At 47.5% G+C, this 19,441-nt stretch overlaps 1 protein-coding gene across 2 annotated transcripts; it reads right to left on the minus strand.

The window, feature by feature from the left end:
- LOC139391141 (spondin-2-like) lies at positions 1-19,363 on the minus strand. 2 transcript variants are annotated; one of them, XM_071138698.1, is made up of 6 exons: positions 15,350-15,411; positions 10,700-10,919; positions 6,311-6,531; positions 1,667-1,858; positions 1,157-1,328; positions 1-1,018 (listed from the first exon to the last, which is right to left on the minus strand). In XM_071138698.1, exons 2-6 carry the CDS (start codon positions 10,917-10,919, stop codon positions 831-833), a joined length of 993 nt encoding a protein of 330 aa, XP_070994799.1. In that variant the 5' UTR covers positions 15,350-15,411; the 3' UTR covers positions 1-830. The 2 variants fall into 2 exon arrangements, with proteins under 2 accessions (XP_070994799.1, XP_070994798.1); XM_071138697.1 differs by lacking the exon at positions 15,350-15,411 and adding an exon at positions 19,299-19,363 and having other exon boundaries at positions 717-1,018.
- Between the last annotated feature and the right edge of the window lie 78 nt (positions 19,364-19,441).

Genomic DNA, 19,441 nt, shown 5'->3' on the forward strand with positions numbered 1-19,441 from the left:
TTTACTGAAAACTCCTCCATTTGTATTTATTTCATCATGAGTTACACAAGACACAACATAACATACAGTATATACAAAATGTGTCCTACAAATTAAAAGAGTGAACAGATATAACTGCAAAAACAAAACCTGTATCCCTTTTTATTTTATAAAACTGTCCCTCTCTTGGCTAGGGTTTCTGACATGGGTTTCTGACATGGGGTACTGGGCTATAGTTAGCCTTCAGTTGTGTCTTGTGAAAAGGGTATTTATAAATCTGTCTGTGTGGTTGTTGAATGAAGGCTGTGCGCTGAGCTGAGCATCATGTAAGATTCCCATATAAATCAATGCCCCAGGTTCCACAAAGTAAGAGAGTAAGGGAGCAAGGACATACTCTACATAGCTGTGCCTCTCTTATGTCCACTGATAATGTCATTGTTCTCTTTTGCCATGTGGGTGCTTGTCATCGATCAACAACAGTGTTTCTTAATACAAGTCCTCAAGGAAAAGTATTCGAGGACTGGTTTGACTTTAGATTGACTTTAGTACTCTATACCAAGACCACATCAAAAAGTAAACTCCATTTAATACAAAACTGGCATTCTGCAGTGAAAGAGTCCCTTGCTTGCATTATTGTGGTCTGTTTGTGGTGTAGCATAATTCTCAGAGTCCGGCAATGTGTATGAGTCCCAGTGTTAACTTGGAGATGGGCATGGGAGTTGCTCCAACTAGAAATTCCCCCTGTTCTAGGATCAGCTTACCGTTCCCAACTGAATCCTAACCTTACTGGCCTGAACCTGAAAGGCTTTGGATCGGTGTCTAGGGGCAACTTCACCCTACTCTGTCAGGGGTCACTGGGGCTTCAGGCAGTTGTGTGCCGTGCACTCGGTCTGCTCCTCCATCTCAGGACAGGGGGCTCCAGCGTTAGCTGGCCATAGGAGGATGTAGCGGGTACGGTGGCGGACCCCTCCACTGGAGCAGGGCCCCAGACACAGACCCCAAGATGACCACAGAGACACCTCACAATCCAAAGGTGTCTCTGAGAGGTGGATAGAAAGAGAGAGAGAGAATGTAGTGAATTAATAGCACATAAATACACTGAATTGTGATAAACAGAGTGAGAGAAAGAGAGAGATTTGAAAGAGGCATGCACACGACTGTGTCCATGTCAACCTACCTGAGAAGCGTTGAGGGTGGATAGGGTGAGGCAGAATGTGATTGGACATGGGAGTTTGACGGGAGGATGAACGTCTCTGTCTGGTTAGCCGTATGGAGGCTATGGGCGGCAGCTCTGTGAGACGGGGGTAGTAGAAGGAGTTGGCTGGGTGCTTGGGCATCTGGGAAGTAATCTGGAGGGGGACAACAGCACATAGAAAACTGTCAACAACAAACCCTAAAACACAAAATAAAATCAGATTATTACCGGTACTCATTAATAATTCAAAGCTGTGTGCTTGAACTGTGACATTATGTTAGTGGGAAAACTAAATTAGGCCTACACTTTCAAGTCTTTCATATTGGGGTAATGTTAGCAGCATTCCTACATAAAAGGGGGCGGGCCGCTTCCCCGATACAGGCTGTGTTTGGTCTATTTAAAGCCTAGTCATTACAGAGGAAGGGGTAACCTCCATGGCCCTCTTTCCCCCTCAGGTGAAAGTGAAAAGAGGGGAGAAGTCATCTATCTCACCCGTGTGATGTTTTCCTGGGGGACAGTGGGGTAGTTGGGAGAGGAGAAAGTGAAGCCGCTGTCCGTTCCTGCATCAAAGGGTTGAAGGTCAAGGGTCACTTCCTGTTTCCACTTGCCGCCTTCACAGAGGTTGAGACTGTCCACCCCCACGAACCAATCAGGGCTGGGGATCACTTTCACCATCAGAGAGAGCTGTGTCCATAGAGGGAGGGAAGGAGTAGGAGAGTGGGAATGAGAGAGTTTAGTTCCAGTACACTATTCAGATCCTGTTTGTGTAATATTGGCTGTGCTAATAAGACAGGGTTATAGCTGATGCTAACACACACATGGGTGGACAAAATTGGTCCTAGTTGTGTAAAAGCCTGAAGTGTGTCCGCTGTTTCCTGTATGAGGTTAAATGCCCGCTATTCAGGGCTCTGGGCAGGGCTGGGACAAGATTGGGTGGGGTGGACAGGCTTGGATAGGGGAGGATGGATGGGCTTGGATGGGATAGTGTGGCACCTATATACCGCCTAGTATATAGGTCCTAAAGGGCCTCCCGAGTGGCGCAGTGGTCAAAGGCTGTGCCACTAGAGATTCTGGGTTCGAGTCCAGGATCTGTCGCAGCCTGGCCGACACCGGGAGCCCCATGGGGCGGAGCACAATTGGCCCAGTGTCGTCCGGGTTAGGGGAGGGTGTCGCCGGGAGGGATGTCCTTGACCCATCGCACACTAGCGACTCCTGTTGCGGACACGGTCGCCAGGTGTACGATGTTTCCTCCAACACATTAGTGCAGCTGGCTTCCGGGTTAAGTGGGCATTGTGTCAAGAAGCTGTGCGGATTAGCTAGGGTTGTTTTTCGGGGGACGCACACCTCTCGACCTTCACCTCTCCCGAGTCCGTACGGGAATTGCAGCGATGAGACAAGAATGAAAAGAGACAAGACCAATTGGATACCATGAAAATGGGATAAAAATTATAAAATAGGTCCTGGATGTCAAGAAGCTCGGACCCAGTGATGTACTGGGCCGTACACACTACCCTCTGTAGCGCCTGGTCGGATGCCGAGCAGTTGCCATACCAGGCGGATGCAACCAGTCAGGATTGTCATGCCGTTGGCCTGGGGTTTGGTTTATGACAGTCATAAATACCTCTTTCCCCCTTTTTCCTCTCTCTACTCTGCTGATGTTACATTTGCAAACCCCTTGGTTAACATAGAGATTCTGGGAACATCAGAAGGTGGGGGGAAATGACATTCTCATCAATGATAAGATGACAAACTCTACAGTGGAAAGTCTACACATCAGAGTTATCGGATTCACGTGGAATTGTTGTTCAATTTAAATGTTTGAATATTAAATTATTCGTGATAGGGATGAAATGTGATTTTAGCTTCAAAAATTTGAGATTTGGGTTTTCATAAGATAGGGCTGCTCAATCAGTGGTCCTCCCCTGTGAAGGGACATGGGCTATAAAACTTTTCAAACACACCCTCCTCTCCCTTCCTATATAAGCCCTTGATGACAACATAACCTCCTGTTCCGAGGACGTGAGGACGACGGTCCAAGGTCAGAATGGTTCAGATAATAACTACAGAACGAAGCCAACATCAGCGTGAGCTTTGGTTGCGAATGGTATGAACTTTGAACTCGTATTCACTGCAGAAGTGATATCTCCTAGCCGTTGAGTTAGCAACAGCAGATGCAAACGAGGGTTAGGAAGGAACAGACAGAGTATCCCGTCTACCACACAACGACGTTACTACAACGTATTCAATTTACCAGCAATTTACTAGGTCTTTAAGAGTTTATTCGGAAGATAACAGCTCTATAAATATTATTAGTGGTGCCCGACTCTCTAGTTAATTACATTTACATGATTAGCTCAATCAGGTAATATTAATTACGGATAAATTATTTTATAGAATAGCATGTCATATCACTTAATCCGGCATAACCAAAGACACGACAGGATGCTCTCACTTTTTAAGGGACCCATGCCAAATCTTTTCAGTCTCCTGAGGGGGATAAGGTCGTGTTGATCAAATTTGATTTGAAGGCCAGAGACACTCACTGACACACACTGATACCTAATATTGACACTCCATCTAGGCATGATCTCCCCAGGGCCCACAGAATCCCAGGCCCCAGTCAAGAGAATGAAAAATCCCCAACCTCAACCCGCCCAAACCTGGCAGTACCAGAAGTTTAGGGGAAATATGCATGACTGTCCGATTTTCTCTGGAAGCACTAGTCTGTAGAAATGCAGTGGTTTCCTCATGCAAAGTAGATCGGATTGGTTCTGGCTGCAGTAGGCTTACACATCATTTGTGCCTACCAACACGCACAGATCAGCAACATATTGTTTGTTTGTTTGTGTTTGTGTTTGTGTGTGTGTGTGTGTGTGTGTGTGTGTGTGTGTGTGTGTGAGCGAGCGAGCGTGCATTAGCCTATGTGTGTTTCTCTTTGTGTATTTCCAGATGCGGACAATTTGATCTATCATTGTCAGTTCCACACAAAGGCTGACATCTTCAGCCTTGTTGCCCGCTGATCTAAAAACAGATTGGCTAGACCAGCACAGACATCACAGTCAGACGCCAGCATTTTTGCTAGCCTTCAGTATGGGGCAGCCAGCACTGGAGGGAGATGCTTTTCATGGGGGTTGTTTTTGCTCCAGGCGAAGACAGGCAGTGGAATTACTAATAAACAAAATGTTGGTCACCAGCACCTCACCTTCAGGAACTACCCACCCTCCACTCTCCCCCTCTCTCCACACTTCTCACCCATCTCTTCCCCCTCTCTCCACTTGTCTCGCTCGCGCCCTCTCTCCACTTGTCTCGCTCGCGCCCTCTCTCCACTTGTCTCGCGCCCTCTCTCCACTTGTCTCGCGCCCTCTCTCCACTTGTCTCGCGCCCTCTCTCCACTTGTATCGCGCCCTCTCTCCACTTGTCTCGCGCCCTCTCTCCACTTGTCTCGCGCCCTCTCTGCACTTGTCTCGCGCCCTCTCTGCACTTGTCTCGCACCCTCTCTCCACTTCTCTCGCGCCCGCTGGCCTGGCTAGCATCCCTCCTAGTCCCAGCCCCAGCCCAGAACCCACCTAGCCTGGCTAGCATCCCTCCCAGTCCCAGCCCAGAACCCACCTAGCCTGGCTAGCATCCCTCCCAGTCCCAGCCCAGAACCCACCTAGCCTGGCTAGCATCCCTCCCAGTCCCAGCCCCAGCCCCAGCCCAGAACCCACCTAGCCTGGCTAGCATCCCTCCCAGTCCCAGCCCCAGCCTAGAACCCACCTAGCCTGGATAGCATCCCTCCCAGTCCCAACCCCAGGCAGCCGAGAACCCACCTATCCTGGCTAGCATCCCTCCCAGTCCCAACCCCAGGCACCCTAGAACCCACCTATTCTGGATAGCATCCCTCCCAGTCCCAGCCTAGAACCCACCTAGCCTGGATAGCATCCCTCCCAGTCCCAACCCCAGGCAGCCGAGAACCCACCTATCCTGGCTAGCATCCCTCCCAGTCCCAACCCCAGGCACCCTAGAACCCACCTATTCTGGATAGCATCCCTCCCAGTCCCAGCCCCAGCCTAGAACCCACCTAGCCTGGATAGCATCCCTCCCAGTCCCAACCCCAGGCAGCCGAGAACCCACCTATCCTGGCTAGCATCCCTCCCAGTCCCAACCCCAGGCACCCTAGAACCCACCTATTCTGGATAGCATCCCTCCCAGTCCCAGCCAGCCTAGAACCCACCTATTCTGGATAGCATCCCTCCCAGTCCCAGCCAGCCTAGAACCCACCTATTCTGGATAGCATCCCTCCCAGTCCCAGCCAGCCTAGAACCCACCTATTCTGGATAGCATCCCTCCCAACCCCAGGCAGCCTAGAACCCACCTATTCTGTATAGCATCCCTCCCAGTCCCAGCCCTAGGCAGCTTAGAACCCACATATTCTGGATAGCATCCCTCCCAGGCCCAACCCCAGGCAGCCTAGAACCCACCTATTCTGGATAGCATCCCTCCCAGTCCCAACCAAAGGCAGCCTAGAACCCACCTATTCTGGATAACATCCCTCCCAGTCCCAGCCCCAGGCAGCCTAGAACCCACCTATTCTGGATAGCATCCCTCCCAGTCCCAACCCCAGGCAGCCTAGAACCCACCTATTCTGGATAGCATCCCTACCAGTACCAGTCTCATTCCTAGCTTCAGCCCAAGCCCCAGAATACCGCTCCAGTCCCAACCTAACATTCCAGCCTAAGCCCCAGCCCGGGCCCTAAGTTCATCAGGGGAGACAGCAGACATAGACCAGGCAGAACGGATGAGGGAGTTTGTGGCCACAGGGCTGGATGCTAAACTTAGCCTGATTGGAACACTGGAAAAGACTAGCGAAGTGTTTGGTCAGGGAGGGTGGATTGAGTCAAGGGGTTTGCCTTTGGTGGGGCCGGGTCATGAGTTGACTATGGATTGAGTTGAGGAGTGTTTGTTGCTAAGGTTTTGTGGTGGGAGCAGAGAGCAGAACAGAGTTGATAAAGTCATGGCGTGTCTGTATATTTAGAGAGAGAGAGGAACTGGACCTTGGAAAGGGTTGTGGAGAGGTTTAGGGAAAGCAGTAACGTGTGTGTATGTAAATAGTGGTGTGTGTGTGCGTGTGCGTGCGTGCGTGTATATCATGCCTACCAGTGAGCTCCGTGGTTGCAGCAGCAGTTCTGTGGAGCTGTGCCCGATGCCAGTGGCGATGCCTGCTGTTCTGTACATGGCACCGACCGCTCGTCTCTTCCTGGCATCCTTCGCCCCCTTCACCAGATCTACCGTCACCCCTACCTCAGCAAAGTTCTGCACCCCTATACTAGCCAGCGCCCCCTCCTGAAACAGCCGGTGCTGCTTATTATGGGTGATAGCTGTTGGGAGAGGACAGGGAGACAAGTAATTTTTTAATCCTCTGAAAAATCTCTCCTTCCTTAATGTCATCATTCTCTCATCTAGCATCAGTTCATCTCACTGCATTCAAGACCTTTATTTTCAGCAGGTAGCCTAGTGGTTACAGCGTTGGGTCAGTAACCGAAAGGATTGAATCCCGGAGCTGACAAGATAAAAATCTGTCATTCTGTTCCTGAACAAGGCAGTTAACCCACTGTTCCTAGGTAGGCGTCATTGTAAGTAAGAATGTGTTCCTAGTTTAAAAAAAAGGTTAAATTAAAAATACATGTAAAAAAGGTACTCATCCCAAGACCTTTACTCACACCAAGACCTTTACACACACCAATACACACACCAATACCTTTACTCACACCAAGACCTTACTCACACCAAGACCTTTACTCACACCAAGACCTTTACGCACACCTCACACCAATACCTTTACACACACCAAGACCTTTACTCACACTAAGACCTTTACGCACACCTCACACCAATACCTTTACACACACCAAGACCTTTACTCACACCAAGACCTTTACACACACCAAGACCTTTACACACACCAAGACCTTTACTAATACTAAGACCTTTACTTACACCAATACCTTTACTCACACCAAGACCTTACTCACACCAAGACCTTTACTCACACCAAGACCTTTACTCACACCAAGACCTTTACTCACACCAAGACCTTTACTCACACCAATACCTTTACACACACCAAGACCTTTACTCACACCAAGACCTTTACTCACACCAAGACCTTTACTCACACCAAGACCTTTACTCACACCAAGACCTTTACTCACACAAAGACCTTTACTCACACCAAGACCTTTACTAACACCAAGACCTTTACTCACACCAAGACCTTTACTCACACCAAGACCTTTACTCACACCAAGTCCTTTACTAATACCTTTACACACACCAAGACCTTTACTAATACCTTTACACACACTAAGACCTTTACTCACACCTCACACCAAGACCTTTACTAACACCAAGACCTTTACACACACCTCACACCAATACCTTTACTAATACTAAGACGTTTACTCACACCAAGACGTTTACTCACACCAAGACGTTTACTCACACCAAGACGTTTACTCACACCAAGACCTTTACTCACACCAAACCTTTACTAATACTAAGACCTTTACTCACACCAAGACGTTTACTCACACCAATAACTTTACTCACACCAAGACCTTTACACACACCAAGACCTTTACTCACACCAATACCTTTACTCACACCAAGACCTTTACTCACACCAAGACCTTTACTAATACCTTTACACACACCAAGACCTTTACTCACACCTCACACCAAGACCTTTACTAACACCAAGACCTTTACTAACACCAAGACCTTTACTAACACCAAGACCTTTACTCACACCAAGACCTTTACTAACACCAAGACCTTTACTAACACCAAGACCTTTACTAACACCAAGACCTTTACTAACACCAAGACCTTTACACACACCAAGACCTTTACACACACCAAGACCTTTACTAATACCTTTACACACACCAAGACGTTTACTCACACCTCACACCAAGACCTTTACTAACACCAAGACCTTTACACACACCAATACCTTTACTAATACTAAGACCTTTACACACACCAAGACCTTTACTAACACCAAGACCTTTACTAACACCAAGACCTTTACTAACACCAAGACCTTTACACACACCAAGACCTTTACTAATACTAAGACCTTTACACACACCAAGACCTTTACTAATACCTTTACACACACCAAGACCTTTACACACACCAAGACCTTTACTAATACTAAGACCTTTACACACACCAAGACCTTTACTCACACCTCACACCAATACCTTTACTAATACTAAGATCTTTACACCCCCCTTTCTGATATCTTACAGTCCCACTGTTATCTTTACTTTGGGACGGATGGTTGCCTTTGTTCTCTCAATGCCCTTAAGAACTGATGTTCTTATGTTCTTTGTCCCATCACTTCCCATTATAAGCCACATTTGACCTGGCCCAGGATCAGTTGTTATTTGGCTTGCAGAGGGTCAGCAACCACAGTCTCAGTCTGTCTCGTAACATCTCTGCCTTACCTCACCACACGCACACACGTAAACACACACTCCAGACGCACCCAAAAAACACACATGATCCTGTTTCTCCTCAACCGCCGTCACTTACACACTTAATTTAATTTCCATAGTAACAGGTTTCCTACAAGCATCAAGTCCCCGAAACCCAATAATAATAACATGTCACGTTTCAAATGATTCCTGCAAATAAATGATCCCCCTCCTCAACTCCCAGACCCCTAATGGGTCATGGGTTTCTTCTCCAGCTGTAACAAACTCCATTCATTGGCCCCTCTGACTAATGACTCTCTTGTATAACTTTCTTCCCTGGGCCCCATGTCCCTGACCCCTGGTGGCCTCCAGTCTAAAGTCATCAGAGACATGTCCATGTCCCCAGGGCCTACAGCATGTGCAAGGTTACTGTCTCTATATGCAGAAACAGGCCATCCCCCTCTGGCAGGCTGACAGGGCATGGCTGGTAGTTCTGGAAGCCAGACAAACCAACGGCGGCCACAGACAGTGATGCAGAGATCAAGTCTGGCGCACACACATCTCTGGCACACGCATCTGCCATCCATCCACGCTGGTAAGGCAGGGCAGCAGAGCCAAGTAGATCCTGATCCCCCTTTCCCCCCTCCCAGAGTGAGGTAAGATATCTGACCCCACCACACCTCAAAAAACATCTTAGCACTCATATGCCTCCAGGATGCCAGCAGCCCCCAGATGGAGAGAAAAGGAGAGAGGGACAGAAGGAGAGAGAGAGTAGGGGGAAGAGACAGAAGGAGAAAGAAGGAGAGACAGATGGAGAGAGAGAGTAGGGGGAAGAGACAGAAGGAGAGAGAGAAGGAGAGACAGATGGAGAGACAGAAGGAGAGAGAAGGAGAGACAGAAGGAGAGAGAGAGTAGGGGGAAGAGGCAGAAGAAGAGAGAGAGTAGGGGGAAGAGACAGAAGGAGAGACAAGGAGAGACAGAAGGAGAGACAAGGAGAGACAAGGAGAGACAGAAGGAGAGAGAAGGAGACAGAAGGAGAGACAAGGAGACAGAAGGAGAGACAAGGAGACAGAAGGAGAGAGAAGGAGACAGAAGGAGAGACAAGGAGACAGAAGGAGAGACAGAAGGAGAGAGAGAGTAGGGGGAAGAGGCAGAAGAAGAGAGAGAGCAGGGGGAAGAGACAGAAGGAGAGACAGAAGGAGAGACAGAAGGAGAGAGAAGGAGAGACAGAAGGAGAGACAAGGAGAGACAGAAGGAGAGACAAGGAGAGACAGAAGGAGAGACAAGGAGAGACAGAAGGAGAGACAGAAGGAGAGAGAAGGAGACAGATGAGACAGAAGGAGACAGAAGGAGAGACAGAAGGAGAGAGAAGGAGAGACAGAAGGAGAGAGAGAGTAGGAGGGAGAGAGAAAGGTAGCCGCCCTGCTTCATCTGGTAGTGTTTTGCTTGACTGCCTCACCACTCTCTACCTCCCCTTCACTGCTTTCCTCATTAGTGTCTCTCTGTCTCTCCCCATGTGTGTGGGGCTGGAGGTTGGCTGGAGCAGGGGGACTGCAGGGCCAGGCTATGGGGGGAAAGAGAAGCCCGAGGCGGGTTAATTGGCCAGCTGTGAGCCCTCAAACGTCCAACACTTGATCAGGTGAGGAAAGGCTTTCCCGGACTGGCCTGCTTTCCCGGACTGGCCTGCTTTCCCGAACTGGCCTGCTATCCCGAACTGGCCTGCTATCCCGGACTGGCCTGCTATCCCTGACCTGCTCTCTCTCAAAATAGCCCCCCTCGGTCCCCCTTTTCAATTGGGAGCCCTGAAGTGAAAGGACTTGAGAGATGAGTGAAGGAATGAGTGTCCTTTCCATTCACCAACCAGTTGCCATGAGGGGAAAAAGGCAAAGAGATGAGGCCATTATAGATAATTGAGACAATACCAATATGGGTTGGAATACTGTAAGGAGCTTATGCTGTATATGTGTTCACATCCACTTCTTTCTGATCATCAAGGGGATATCATGAAGTGTCTGGTAGTGGTTAGGGCCTGATTTTGGACTGAGTTTGTGTCTCATCTTACCCATGAGTTTGGACCACTGTGCGGGGGGACGGAACAGTGGGTACTGTTTAGGGAACGTCTGGGGGCTCCAGTGACCCGTGAAGACCAGAATGTAGGAGGCAGGGCCTTTGGCTGTACACTCTGTCCCATTGGTCGATATGGCGAAGGACAGGGTCAGTTTCAGGAGCACCACCAGCAGCTGCTGCAGCCAACCAAAGGACAGGAGCTCCAATGACATCATCTAATGTGGACACAGAGAGAAGTAAAGTGTCAATCAAAAGTGTCCTCAACAGGAAAATGATTAGGGTTTAGACTCAAATGATGTCAATTAGCCTATCAGAAGCATCTAAAGACATTACATCATTTTCTGGAGCTGTTTAAAGGCACAGTCAACTTAGTGTATGTAAACTTCTGACCACCTGGAATTGTGATACAGTGAATTATAAATGAAATAATATGTCTGTAAACAATTGTTTGAAAAATTATTTGTGTCATGCACGAAGTAGATGTCCTAACCAACTATAGTTTGTTAACAAGAAATTTGTGGAGTGGTTGAAAAAACAAGTTTTAATGACTCAGTGTAAGTAAACTTCGACTTCAACTGTACTGTACTGCGAGTGCGTGCGTGCGTGCATGCGTGCATGCATGTGAGAGAGAGAGAGGAGAGAGAGAATGTGTGAGAATGTGAATGTGTGTGTGCCCCAGTTCTCTGTACTTTTGCCATTGTCCAGCACAGCTTTAGCACACATGGCTACTCTCAACAGCACCACATTTGTTATATTTGCACCAAATGTAAAAGTCAGTTAAGAACAAATTGTTATTTACAATGATTACCTATCCCAGCCAAACCCTAAAGCGGACGACGCTGGGCCAAATTGTGCGGCGCCCTATAGGTCTCCCATTCCCTGCCTGTTGTGATTCAGCCTGGAATCGAACCAGGGTCTGAGCTAGGCCCATCTTCTGGCTAGCCGAAGATGTCCATCAGCCAATTCTTGGGCTACAATACCTCTTTTGCCAATTAGCCTGAACCCGTTACTGGCGACACGGAGCCCCGCCGACCCATCAAGACTGGTCTGCCGACGTAACAGTCCGAGGGGGTTTCAACAGGCTCGTCCGTTGCGACGTCCCCCGGAAGCCCATCTGCTAGCCCCGGCTCAATAGCTGTCTGAATCGTTGTGTCTCCAGCTCGCCTAGGTACTCACTGGACTCTATGATCACACGGCTACACATGCCTCTCGTTAATGTCAATATGCCTTGTCTATTGCTGTTATGGATAGTGATTATTGTCTTAGTTCACTGTAGAGGCTCGAGCCCTGTCCAAAATGCCTTAGCTAGCCCTTTTGTTCCACCCCCCACACATGCAGTGACCTCACCTGGCTTAAACGGTGCCTCTAGAGACAAAACTTCTCTCATCGTCACTCAATGCCTAGGTTTTCCTCCACTGTACTCACATCCTACCATACCCTTGTCTGTACATTATGCCTTGAATCTATTCTTCCGCGCCCAGAAATCTGCTCCTTTTACTCTCTGTTCCGAACGCACTAGACGACCAGTTCTTTTAGCCTTTAGCCGTACTCTTATCCTACTCCTCCTCTGTTCCTCTGGTGATGTAGAGTTTAACCCAGGCCGTGCAGCCCCCAGAATCACTCCCATTCCTCAGGCGCTCTCATTTGTTGACTTCTGTAACCGTAAAAGCCTTGGTTTCATGCAAGTTAAACATCAGAAGCCTCCTCCCTAAGTTTGTTTTATTCACTGCTTTAGCACACTTCGCCAACCCGGATGTCCTAGCCGTGTCTGATTCCTGGCTTAGGAAGGCACCAAAAATCCTGAAAACTATAACAAAGATAGAACTGCCAAAGGGGGCGGAGTTGGAATCTACTGCAGAGATAGCCTGCAGAGTTCTGTCATACTTTCCAGGTCTATGCCCAAACAGTTCGAGCTTCTAATTTTAAAAATGAATCTCTTCAGAAACAAGTCTCTCACTGTTGCCGCTTGTTATAGACCACCTTCAGCTCCCAGCTGTGCCCTGGACACCATATGTGAATTGATTGCCCCCATTTATCTTCAAAGTTCGTACTGTTTGTATTGTTAGGTGACCCAACTGTTAGGTGACCTAAAAAATGTAGAACTTAGAACAGACATAGCCCTTGGTTCACCCCAGACTTGACTGCCCTTGACCAGCACAATAACACATCCTGTGGCATTCTGCATTAGCATCGAATAGCCCCCGTGATATGCAACTTTTCAGGGAAGTCAGGAACCAATATACTCAGTCAGTTAGGAAAACTAAGGCTAGCTTTTTCAAACAGAAATTTGCATCCTGTAGCACTAATTCCAAAACGTTTTGGGACACTAAAGTCCATGGAGAATAAGAGCACCTCCTCCCAACTGCCCAATGCAATGAGGATAGGAAACATTGTCACCACCGATAAATCTACGATAATCAATCATTTCAATAAGCATTTTTCTACGGTTGGCCATGCTTTCCACCTGGCTACCCCTACCCCGGCTTACATCTCAGCACCCCCTGCAGCAACTTTGGACGCCTTTGGACACCTTTCCTTCCAGTTCTCTGCTGCCAATGACTGGAACGAATTGCAAAAATCACTGAAGTTAGAGTCTTATATCTCCCTCTCTAACTTTAAGGATCAGCTGTCAGAGCAGCTTACCGATCACTGTATCTGTACACAGCCAATCTGTAAATAGCACACCCAACTACCTCATCCCCAAATTATTACTTACCCTCTTGCTCTTTTGCACCCCAGTATCTCTACTTGCACATCATCATCTGCACATCTATCACTCCAGTATTAATGCTAAATTGTATTTTTTTTAGCCTCCATTGGCCAGGTCGCAGTTGTAAATGAGAACTTGTTCTCAACTGGCCTACCTGGTTAGATAAAGGTGAAATAAAATAATAATAATAATAATGTGTGTGGCTAATATGGCCAGTCCCTCCTCCCTGCAGTATTGGAACAGCAGAGCTGCAGCCGCTGAGATGATCAGATGACAGAACTGTGCGATCAAAGCAGGTTCCTCTCTGCTTCCATACTCATGGTATTTTTATGGTTGCCTGTTAAACTTTGCGGTTCATAATATACGTTTAGAGGGGAATGGGTAACATGCTGACATATACGGCTGCAAACAGTGACCTGTCGCTGGAGCCTACTGGTGATACACCATGAGAAGAAAAGTAGAGGTTTGGAGCAGCCAACATTAGAGGTAACATTATCTGGCACTAGAAATAGGCTTCAGGGACAATGTGTTGCATGATGGGTTTGTGTGTTGGCTCATTTTAACTGTCTGCATTCTGTGCTTGCCAGCTGTTTAGGGGGCTCAGATATGTTAACCTATAGAAACATCACATACCATGCAGATAGGTTAACCTATAGAAACATCACATACCATGCAGATATGTTAACCTATAGAAACATCACATACCATGCAGATATGTTAACCTATAGAAACATCACATACCATGCAGATATGTTAACCTATAGAAACATCACATACCATGCAGATATGTTAACCTATAGAAACATCGCATACCATGCAACAACCTTTCAATATCCCTCTCCCTTTCGAGTCTTGACAGTGGCAATGGACAGTTGTTTTGTTCAAATCTCTGAACAATCAGTATGTCATCGTATGGGACTAACTGACGTTAGAAATAGAAGGGTTGGGAGTGCAGTCAGGATACAGGATGAAATATACCAGAAACTGACTCACCAAGATTAACACACCACAGACAGACCACTGACACACCAGAGACAGACCACAAACCACTGACACACCACAGACCAATGACAGAGCACTAACATACCACAGACCTGTGGCACACCACTTACACACCACATACAGACCACAAACCCCTGACGCGCCACAGACCAATGACAGACCAGAGACACACCGCAGACCACTGGCAGACCAGAGACCACTGACAGACCAGACACCACAGACCAATGACAGACCACTAACACAACACAGACCTGTGGCACACCAGAGACACACCACAGACAGACCAGAGACAACCCAGACACAGCCCAGACACAGCCCAGACAGCCTCATACTCAGCCCAGACAGCCTCATACTCAGCCCAGACAGCCTCATACTCAGCCCAGACAACCTCATACTCAGCCCAGACAGTCTCATACTCAGCCCAGACAGCCTCATACTCAGCCCAGACAACCTCATACTCAGCCCAGACAACCTCATACTCAGCCCAGACAACCTCATACTCAGCCTCATGCCCAGACAGCCTCATACTCAGGCACATCCCAGACAGCCTCATACTCAGGCACATCCCAGACAGCCTCATACTCAGGCTCAGCCCAGACAGTCTCATACTCAGCCCAGACTCAGCCTCATACTCAGCCCAGACTCAGCCTCATACTCAGCCTCATACCCAGACATAGAGGAGGAAAGAGGCACCACTCAGACAGCCCTCTCACCATTGCCTTTTGGTAACCGGAACATACACACGAACATAGCATCTTAAACACACACTGTACCACCCCACACACACAGGGACACACAAATCCAGACTCACACACAAATATAAAAACATTTAGAGACGTGCAGTTTTTACCAGTACACACATGCACACACACACGCTCACTAATACTCATGCCGGTACTCAGTGTCTGAAGGGATGCAGACTGAATTTCTTACCTGGTCAGTACGAGTCGGTCAGTGACAGAGGATATATCAGCAGGACAGCTCCAGCCACTCTCTCTTATTCTCTCTCTACTCCGTGTGGTTGCAGGATCAGGGAGCCTTATCACAGTCTCTCTCTCCAGATATACCTTTCTACAACCCTCCTCCTTCATTGTATCCCCTTGTATTCCCCTTCTCTCTCCCCCCCCCCCCCCTCTTTCGCTCTCGCCCCCTACCTCTCCTTGTATGGAAAGGCACTGCATAGCCCCCTCTACAGTAGCTATCTCTTCCTCCCTCCCATTCTCTCCCTCCCTCCCATTCTCTCCCACTCTCTGTGTGTACACACACACACACACCTTCTCCCACTGGCTCTGTGTTGCTGTGTAAACTCAGTAGCCCCTAACCTCATATTGCTGACGAGGTAATGAACACCATGTAACACACAATAGATCTCACTTAGCAGTCAGTGCATTCCTATTGTACAGTATTTATGTTTTCCATGGACCATTTAAAATGTTTTAATTGTTACAGTTGGAGCGGAGAAATCCCAACCCGTCTGCTTGTTTAATGACGCCAGATCAGCAGTCTGGCTCTGGAAGAGACAAGTCCATGTAACAATAAATAGAGTAGGGTCTTAGTGGTCAACTCAGCTGATGACTCCACTGGACAAACTTCCTCTGGTCAGTGAAGTGAAGGAGAGAGGGTTAAAGCATGTCTGTCTGTGTCCTCACATAACTATTCCCCCACAGCTGGCGAACACATGGACAACGTATTACTGCTCCACTACTGAGCTGGCTATTGATCCATGTGTTGGGGCTCAGTATGAAGCTCAGTGTGAATGAGCCTGTGCGTGTGTGTGTGCGTGTGTGTCAAACTATTTAACATACGCACACACACACACAAAGGCGCCTCTGGACATTCCAAAACATGTCATTTGTAAATATTTAAGCCTTGGGCTATCCTCCTCTCAGCTATCATTTTCCCTCCTCCATCCTCAGATGTGGGCTAAGACTGGATTTATCCCAAAGCTAAGGACGTTCCATCTCCTAAGCTGTGCTGTAATGATAAGAAGCCGCCTGGGTTAATGGGCCACGATGACCTCTCAGTGAAACATTTATAGAAACCAACTGGAAGCCCTCTTTCCCCCTATCTCACCTCTGCCCTTCTCTCTTACTGAAAGTAGGTTACGGAAAACCCAAACTTGCTCTGCCCGCTGATTAATGACAGAGCCGGGCGTCCACACTAGCTGACTCACACTGGCCTAAAGGTGAATATCTCACTCACACACACACATAAAACTGCAACATACACGTTGGCACTGATCACACTGGCCTGTTCTGGATTTGAGTCACAGCAGGATGAGCACAGAGCAGCTTACCACTTGGCGCACATCACACACACTAAAACAACTGATATCAAACCGCGCGTGCACACACACACAAAGTCCCCCTGTCAAACACTCACTAACACTTGCCAAATGGCAGAAGCCAGAACTCCATTATTGAGACACGCTTATAAAGGATAACGGGGATGGAGAAAGTAGGCTGGATACAAAGTTCTAGTTATTATCGGAAATAAACACAGAAGTCAGTACCGATGTGACCCCCTGATGATGTCATCTCCAAGCCATCCATTGTAAAGATTCATATTTATATGGGGACGGGCAAATATTAGCGGTCTCATCTTTGGGTTGCTAATACAATCCCTAGATTGAACGTGAGGGCCTGAGGAGTCTATACAGAGGTTAATTTATCATGCACACAAATATTATGTCTTCTGTCTTGTCAACAAGAAACACTTTCAATCTCACTTAAACAATACAACCTTCCACAGTTTACCTCATCCATGGGCCCTGGAGTTTCTCTCTTGGGCTCCTGGCCCTACTCTGACCTACCTAAAGCTTTTTACAAGTAAAGCTAGTTAGTAAACAAGAGGATTCTAGCCAGCAGGATGTAGTCTGGTCTTCAACGACCACCCCAAAGCAAATACCCCATTTCCCATCATATGACCCCGACCCACCATGACAGTGACTAATCAACTTCCCTAAAGTCAAATGTTTTTTTTTTTTTACAGGTCCACTGAGGTATTCCAAGGTTGTATTGACATCTCTGGGGATCAGTATCCCCCCACCCCCTAACACAGACAAGCGCCAGATAAATATCCTGGTCCAGGGCCATTGTGGCGTCTGGCAGGGGAGTGCAGCACCAGGGCTGGGGCTAGAGGACGGATGAAGGCAGCCCAGCCTGTTGCAAAACAAACTAGCTCGGAGTGGGAGACGGGGGGCACAGGGGCCAGTGAATCTGCCTGTTAAAAAGCTGTTTTTTCCCCGGGCCTACGTCAGAAGAGAGATCATTATGCAACCTGTTCTTTCCCGACAAATGCTTCTCACAAAAGCAGGGTCGCTGGCACCCCAACAGTGACTACACAGGAAGAGAGCTCAATGACTGTAACACTCACATGAAATGGACTTTCATAACAAGTGAACACCAAAGGCCCTTAAAACGAGCTAACTGTTGAGAAAGGTAGCATACCTTCTAGAATCTGCAATAAGCTGTATATTTCACTCCATATGATGTCATGTAGAACAGCTACCAGGAAGGGATTACAGTTGCTGTGTACTGTCCTATGGAAATACTGTCCTATGGAAATACTGTCCTATGGAATTACTGTCCTATGGAAATACTGTCCTATAGAAATACTGTCCTATAGAAATACTGTCCTATGGAAATACTGTCCTATGGAAATACTGTCCTATGGAAATACTGTCCTATGGAAATACTGTCCTATGGAAATACTGTCCTATGGAAATACTGTCCTATAGAAATACTGTCCTATGGAAATACTGTCCTATAGAAATACTGTCCTATGGAAATACTGTCCTATAGAAATACTGTCCTATGGAAATACTGTCCTATGGAAATACTGTCCTATAGAAATACTGTCCTATAGAAATACTGTCCTATGGAAATACTGTCCTATAGAATTACTGTCCTATGGAAATACTGTCTTATAGAAATACTGTCCTATGGAAATACTGTCCTATAGAAATACTGTCCTATGGAAATACTGTCCTATAGAATTACTGTCCTATGGAAATACTGTCCTATAGAAATACTGTCCTATGGAAATACTGTCCTATGGAAATACTGTCCTATGGAAAATGCAGTTCCTTGTGAGGAAGGAAAATGAACAAGTCAAGAGGGAAACAAACTCACCTCCTGTCCACCTCCCGTAGCTAGTTACAAGCCTATAGTGTTGTATATCTGGTAGAGAGATGGAGGGTTGGTCTGAGGCATATGGAGTACATATTAAAAGGGCTCGTCATAAAGCGTTTCACATGAATCAAAAGGTGGCATTGCACCCGAGGTAGCTTCCATGCACGTGTGTACCCAAGATCGCCTTCGCCGAAGGGTGCCGTAGCTCAGCCTAGGGGAATATCCTAGTAGACGGAGTACAACCAAGGGGGCCTCCCTCCAGCGATGGGACCATGAGGGTTAGACCGCTCTCTCATCAGGGGTTACGGATGGTACATGTGGTAACAATTTTGGAGTTGGCATTCCCAGCCACATGATGCTATGACTGTACCCCTCTCCGCTGCCTGCCCCCCACCTGGTCTGCCTACTCGTAAAGCTGCCGTGAGCTCTGGAGCGCTTGGCACTGCATCACCCCAGTGCCCATATAAAGACAGCCAAAAGGTTGTAAACAGTCAGTTAGTTAGGGGGGGGGGGCAGTGGTTGCTCCTATCCCCAGGGCTGGAGGAAGGCAGCACACCTGGGTTATCACTGCTATACTGCAAAGCTTGCACTATGCACTCTCACAAGTATACACACACTGAATGAATCTCGGAAATCTCAAGGCTGAGGGTAATATCCATACAGGCAATATGATAGATTCTCCTTGTTCTCTGAGTTTGAGGACACACACACACACACAGACAGACAGATTAAGATAGAAAGACCATTACCTTCAACAGAAGAAAGCAGCGTGAGAAACAAAAGGGATTTTATTAAAATACGGTGTGGAGTTTACCATCGGAAACAAACATGATTGTTTCTAATAAAAAAAGTAAACAAAAGAAAAATAAAGCATAAGAGCCTAGTTACAGGA

The sequence above is a fragment of the Oncorhynchus clarkii genome, chromosome 31 (assembly GCF_045791955.1).
Source record: "Oncorhynchus clarkii lewisi isolate Uvic-CL-2024 chromosome 31, UVic_Ocla_1.0, whole genome shotgun sequence".
NCBI classification, from domain to species: Eukaryota; Metazoa; Chordata; class Actinopteri; order Salmoniformes; family Salmonidae; genus Oncorhynchus; species Oncorhynchus clarkii.